We start from the raw sequence: 6908 nt of genomic DNA, 5'->3' as shown, positions 1-6908 counted from the left end.
AGAAAGAGAAGGAAGGAAGGAAGAAAAGAAAGGAAGGAAGAGGAAGGAAGGAAGAAAAGAAAGAAAGGAAGAAAAGGAAGGAAGAGAAAGAAAGAAGGAAGAGAAAGAAAGAAAGAGAAGGAAGGAAGGAAGAAAAGGAAGAGAAAGAAAGAAAGAGAAGGAAGGAAGGAAGAAAAGGAAGGAAGGAAGAGAAAGAAAGAAAGAAAGAAAGAAAGAAAGAAAGAAAGAAAGAAAGAAAGAAAGAAAAAGGCAGGGAAAGGAAGAGAAAGGAAGAATATCTCCCCCCCCCCACACACACACACACCCGTGGCCCAGAGAAACGGCAGGAAATTTCCACGTGCAGGGAAGGCCCCACTTCCTCCTCCCAGAAGGGTCCCCCCCCTCCCCACCCCCAGTCCCGCCATACAGCCGCAGCCCCAGCCGGGCTACCCCGAGACCAAAGCGCCCCGCCGCCCCTTGTCCGTTGAGCTGCTAACTTGCTACGCGCGGGGGAAGTGTGTGTGTGGGAGGGGGAGCGCGGGCGGCCGCCCCGCTTCCCCCGGAGCTCTCGCCGCGCAAGTGCGGCCGCCTCCGGCCCTCCCCGGCCCGCCAAGAGCCGCCTTCCGAGAGGCGGAGCGGGCGGTCCCGGGCAGCCAATCTGCGGCGCCCCGGCGGCTGGTCGGGCCGAGCCCAGCGCGTCGGCGGGGGATGCTGGTGGGCTGGCGGCGGTGGAGAGGAGCTGCGCGGCCACATTGTTGCGTCCCTGCGGCGGGCGAGCGAGCTCCCCGCCAGGCGCGGCTGCGGCTCTCCCGGGGCTGGGAAGGCGGAGCGCGGCGGTGGGTGCCTCGCCCCGATCCCCGCTTGGCTGGAGGGAGCTGCGAGGCCGGAGGGAGCGCGGGGGGAGGGGAAGGGAGGGGGGTCCTTCCCTCCCTCTCTTCCCCTCCCCTCCAGGCATTGAGGGCGGGGGGGGGGAGGCAAGACGGGGAGTGCAGAAGATCTTCCTGCCCCCCTTCCCTCCCTCCCCCTAAGGCCCTGGCAGAGAGACTGGTGCTTTGGGCTCCCTTTCCTTCCCTTGCCCCCTCCCCCTCTTTTCCCCGCCTTTCCTCCTCCCCCTCCCGCAGCTGCTGCCCAAATGCCCTCCCTCGCAGGGGTGTCGTGCAGAGGTGGCCTCCGCCCCAGCCAGTTCAGCAGCCAGCAAAGCGTCAGAGAGGTTAGGTAGCTGCTTTCCTCGCCCGGCTGGGAGCTGGCTGGGGGGGGGTGAGCCCGTCTTAGTGGGGTTCTTGCTTGGCTTGGATGTTGAGGAGGGGGGCGACGATGGGAGGTGTAGTCCAGGTGGTTCCAATGTGGCTGATCTCGACGCCTGTCTAGGGTTGGGGGGTAACGGGCTGGACAAGTGAAGGGTCCTGGGCTAAGCTAGGTTGTTCTTCTTTTCTTACAGGTTCTGCTCCTGGGGCCGTCTGAACCACCCCCCAGTCCTGGCTTCCGAGAGTGGGCAGGCAATCTGCGAAGGAGGGGCTCCTGGCATTTCATGGTTCGCCCCCTGGATGGTGTCTTGGCTTTGATCTTCTCCCACTCGCCTCTGCTCCCTCCCAACCCAGGCGGGGAGGCCCCCTGGACCATGAGTCGCTACAGCTTCTCCAACCTGATGGACTGGATATACGGCGGGGTGGACCCCAGCTTTGAAGGCAACGGGGGTCGCGAGTGCGCCTCCTTCCTCCCCTGGGAGCAGCGTCTGCTGGAGAGCGTGGTCTTCATCCTCATGGGAATCCTGGAGGTCCTGGTCTCTCTGCGGAAGATCGGACGGTCCACGGCCAAGGAAGCTGCTGACCGCTTGGCTCAGTCCCGGGTCAAGGAGGAATGTTGGGTCAAAAACCTCTTGCTGGTGACCTTCTGCCTGACTTTTGGGCTGGAGGTGGGATTCAAGTTTGCATCCCGGACGGTCATCTACTTGCTCAACCCATGTCATGTGGTCACGATGATGCAGGTAAGGAGCTGTGCTCCTCCAGGTAGTTTGAACTACTAGGAGAAGAGAATATTTGTAGCTGGAGCTTGAACTGGGCTGGGAAGTCCTTGGTGCTCTCTGAGCTTGGTGGTTTTCTTGAAGAGGCTTCAGATCTATATGGGTAACGAAAAACCAGCAAACTCAGAGAGCACCAAGGACCCCCACGGTTTGTACTATAGCTACCATCGTCCACAGCCATCTAGTCAGCCTCAAGATGGCCAAGGTAGGTTGAAATATGGGAAAGGCCATTTGTATCCAAAAAGCCGGCTGTTTTTATTTTAGCCAAGAGTTTATTTTTATTTCCTTTTTTTTATCAGTGCCAAAGTTTATTTTGCAACTGGTCTCTCTGCCTCTCCTTAGCAAAGAGGTGAAGTTGGGAACAGATCCAGCATTCAAATATTTGAGAAAATCCAAATCTCTTTTGTAGTCTCTGAAAGACTGCAAGGCTGGTGCCACCAACGGGGTCTCCTGGGGAAGCTCTTTCAGGACCAATCTGTGGGCTGGCTTCTCCCCCCTCCCCAGTTATAGGAGGAACCTAGGAATGTGAGTTGAATGTTACCAGCTATTTTTGTGTTTGTGGGTAGTTGTTTTCCCACTCCTCCTTGATCACAAAGTTCAGCCAAAGATACTTAAAAGTAAATGGCAAAGTACAGTGGGTTGCATAAACAGAGGGATAGAATCAAGATCAAAGCATTAATACCGCTTTACAAAACCTTAGTAAGACCACATCTGGAATACTGCATCCCGTTTTGGTCACCCCATTATAAAACAAATGTTGAGACTCGGAAAAAGTGCAGAGAAGAGTAACTGAGATGATGAAGGGCCTGGAGACTAAAACATATGAAGAACAGTTGCAGGAACTGGACCGTAGCTAGTCTAGAGAAAAGAAGAAATAGGGGTGATATCATAGCAGCATTCCAGTACCTGAGGGGCTGCCACAAAGAAGAGGGAAGGGGGTCAACCTATTCTCCAAAGCACCTGAAGGCAGGACAAGAAGCAACGGATGGAAACTAATCCAGGAGCTGCTGTTCTAATAGCCTTTCTGGAGACCTTCAAGAGATGCTAAGATTAGTTTCAGGAGAGATGGAAGAGGTGCCTTTTTCAAAAGGCAACTGTACTTCCTTGTTTTGCTAGAAGACATTTCACTTCTCATCCAAGAAGCTTCTTCAGTTCTGACTGACTGGTGGATAAACCTCCCAGTGGCCTCAGTGACTCTCAGAAAGAGCGCTAACGACCAGATGACTGCAAGGAATATAAACCCTTCCATCCTCCATCATTCGGTCAGAGTTGCAGAAGCTTCTTGGATGAGAAGCGAAACGTCTTCAAGGAAAAATAAGGTCCACTTGCCTTTTGGAAAAACACTTTTGCAAGAACCATGAGCTGGATGACTGAATAGGGCTCTATTGCTCTGGAAAAGGAAAGCTGGCAGGTGTCCACGGAGATTCTCTGTCGTCCAGGTTATCGTTATCCCAAAGGTGCTTTTCCAAAAGACAAGTGGACTTTCTTGATTTTTTTCCTTTGAAAACATTCCGCTTCTCATCCAAGCAAGTGGACTTGTTTGTTTGTTTGTGTCCAATTTTACTAACAGCAATATTTCTTTAAGCCAGGCGGCCACTGGGCTTCTACTCTTTGACCAGCAGCTAGCTCAGTCCACTTTCTGGGGAAACGTATGAAATCCAGAGGCCATCCAGTTAGCAAAACCATTTCCCTTGGTCCAACGTTCAGAGTAGTTGTTTGTCAGCTTTCAGTGTGCGCGGGAAAAGCCATTTTAACCAGGTGCATAAAACCAAACAGAACTCAAAGGGAGATCTGTAGGAAAAGGCACGAAGTTAAACAAGCTTTAAAGTTTGTTTTAGTCTTAACTTGGTGATAGTGGAACTGTCCATGATTAGGACACGGCTGGAAAGAAAGTGACACAAGGACAAAGAAGGCAGGGAAGCAAGAAGGTTAAATTCTGGGTTCTGGAAGCATTGAGACTGCAATGAAATATGAGGGGTGGGGGTGTCACCCGAAGCCCCACATTGGACAACCCCACTTTTGGGGTCACCAAAACTACTGCCCACCACCCTTGCTGCAATTTAGTGGGACGGTCTATAACAGGGGTCTCCAACCTTGGCGACTTCAAGACTTGTGGACTTCAACTCCCAGAATTCTGAACTCCACAAGTCTTAAAAGTCGCCAAGGTTGGAGACCCCTGATCTATAAGGCCTTCACTCTTATCTATAAGTCTGTTCGCTAGAAATGGTGCAGCTTTACTACTTTATCAGAAGTCAGGATTTTGGTTGGAATATGCCAAAGTATTGGACTAGTTAATTGATTTGGACAATTGAGCTGTATAAATTATTTAGACTGTTTGATCAATTATTTTGGATTTTTGTCCGTGTGTGCGTGTTTCGGTCTGAGCAACCGTGAGAGTAAGGAGGGGTGTCTAATATAGGAAGGTAAAGAAATCATATTCATAATCTGTACTAAACATGCTCTTGAAAAAGACGTTTATGCAAAGTTTCACAATCCCCATTTCTACCGAAAGAGACATTTAGGGTGGAGAACAGTTACTCAACTTTAGCCATTTCCACAACAGGTATGGATGCGAAACAATAAAATTACATTGGCGTCATCATATAAGGAAAATTCGTATAAGATGATTTATAGATGGCATCTCCCTCCAGCAAGACTAGCCAAAATGTATAAAGGATACTCAGCCTTATGTTGGAAATGTAAAAAAGGGGAACTTTTTTTCATGTGTGGTGGTCATGTAAGGAAACACAGGGGTATTGGCATATGGTTTGGAAATGGGTAACAGAAATGAGCATACAAAATATTCAATATAAGCCTGAGACATTTTTGTTAGGAATTGTTGAAGAAAATGTTAGTAAAGAGGCTATGTATTTATTTATTCATGTGGTTACAGCGGCAAGAATAAGTATTCGCTCAGAATTGGAAAAATACAGCTGTACCTAGTGAGGAAATTTTAATTTATGCATTGCGCAGAATTAGATAGGTTAACTAAAAGACTCAAAAATCAGGATGTTATGGATTTTTACCAAATATGGAATAAATTTTATAAATGGTGGGGAAAAAAATTTGGAGGTCTCTGGGATGAGATAAGTTAAGATTGACTTTAGAGTGATGTTTTTGTATAGAGTTTAATTAATTATGAATAGGAATGAACTGAGATGTTGGTCAAGTCTCATTTACCATGTTCAATGTTTTTAAATTTTTTCTTTTTTTGTTATTTAATAAAAATTTATAATTTAAAAAAATTTTTTTAGCCATTTCCAGATGTGCACGTATCAACTCCAATAGCAGGGAATTCTGGAAGTTGAAGGCTACGCAGCTGGAAGTGGCCACACCTTAGCAACAAAGCCAAGGGATTGAGTTTTGAGACTACCGAGCCCATAATTATTTGCCATTGAGCCTGTTGTTTAAGGCTGATGGGAGTTAAAATCCAACAGGTCAGGAGAGTCAGTGGTGGTTCTCCCACTGGTGTAGACAGTGATGGCGAGCCTTTTAGAGACCGAGTGCCCAAACTGCAACCCAAAACCCACTTATTATTGTAAGGACCCACCCCACTTTGCATCTTAAGAAGACAGAACTCTTGGAATAATTCTTCCAACAGGAATCCTTTATTAAGAGAAAATGGTTGCAGGCATGCTAGACAGGACTTGGGGTCCAAGCTCTCCCATTCAAGGTTTTAAGGGGTTCCCCAGTAGTCCCACCCAATCAACCCCCCTTCCAGTGATAGTTTCAAGTATCACAATTCCACTCCCTTTCTTCTTTCTTCCGTCTGGATGGAGACTTCAGATAACTACATGAAAGGCAACTTCCCTCCTTTGGTATGTTAACGCTTCGAGGTTACAATAAACACACATTCAGCATTCAGCTCTTTGAAGTGTAAAGAAGGAAGTGAGGGCCATAAAGCCCCTTTGTTCTCCCCCTTCTCTCCCTCTTATGGCAGAATCCAGAGAAGGCAGAATTGGGAGTTTCTATATTTGATAATTTAAAGATGAAATATAATTGGATTCTGACATCTATCGTCGGGTGCCGGGTGGGTGTGGCCATTGGGTAGGCGTGGCTTCGGTGGTAATGGCAGACTGGGTGGGACTAAAAAGTTCAATCAATCAATTCCAACTGTGCAAGATCTTTTTTTTTCCTCGCAAGAAGTTGAAATTGAGTGATTGAACCTTTTTTTTTTTTTTGGGACACAGCAGTGGAGGTCTAAATCAAAAAAGTTTTATAAAACCCAGCTGAAGGCTTAGGACTGGGGCGATGGTGCGCCTGCCCACAGAGAGGGCTCTGCGTGCCACCTGTAGCACGCGTGCCATAGGTTCGCCACTATGGGATGTAGATAATGCTACTAGCAAACTGGTAGCCCAATAATAAAGCTCCTTGATGGGGCTTCCAGATGTTGATGAATTCCAAATGCCTGGAGGCTCATCTACAAAATGAAGTCAATAGTGAGTTGTTATCACAATCCATAGTTAGTCATCCTGCTATAATCCTAACATTTTAGGTATTTTCTTAAAACAAAATTTTCTTTCTGAAAATAATCTCTTTACCCCATGCGGCCTTAATCCAGCACGATCAGTTCGCTGGCTCTTCAATGACTCTATCCAAATATAATTATTTCTAGCCATTTCATTGGGAGAATAGCATTCTCTCGGTTTTTTTTTAAATTTAAAACAAAGATCTTTTTTAAAAAAAGTTAATCTTTATAGAGATACCAAACAGAACATGTTGAGTTGTTTTGAAAAATGAGATAACACCATTGGAGGAAGCGATAATTAAGAAAATACTGTGCGGAAATGGATAGGCTCACATTGAGAATTAAAGAAAAAGAAGATACAGAATACTTTCAAACATGGAACCTGATTTATCAATGGTTGAAAAAACGAGATGGAGACTAAGGACTTAAATTTTACGATGA

The 6908-nt window shown here is 47.2% G+C and overlaps 1 protein-coding gene across 3 annotated transcripts in view; it reads left to right on the top strand.

The window, feature by feature from the left end:
• Positions 1–625: 625 nt before the first annotated feature.
• TMEM164 (transmembrane protein 164) overlaps positions 626–6908 on the top strand; it is a 33597-nt gene continuing 27314 nt past the window's right edge. Inside the window, exons 1-2 of one of the 3 annotated variants that reach the window (XM_039348713.1) lie at positions 626–815; positions 1418–1963. In XM_039348713.1, coding sequence (XP_039204647.1) covers positions 1508–1963 — 456 coding nt within the window. In that variant the 5' untranslated portion in view covers positions 626–815; positions 1418–1507. Of the gene's footprint in view, positions 816–1048; positions 1190–1417; positions 1964–2053; positions 2525–6908 lie in introns of those variants that run through there. The other 2 variants (XM_039348712.1, XM_039348714.1) reach the window with 2 other exon arrangements.

The sequence above is a fragment of the Crotalus tigris genome, unplaced genomic scaffold, assembly GCF_016545835.1.
Source record: "Crotalus tigris isolate CLP2741 ecotype Arizona unplaced genomic scaffold, ASM1654583v1 scf7180000018172.2679963, whole genome shotgun sequence".
NCBI classification, from domain to species: domain Eukaryota; kingdom Metazoa; phylum Chordata; class Lepidosauria; order Squamata; family Viperidae; genus Crotalus; species Crotalus tigris.
This window is presented reverse-complemented; position numbering and strand designations above follow the sequence as displayed.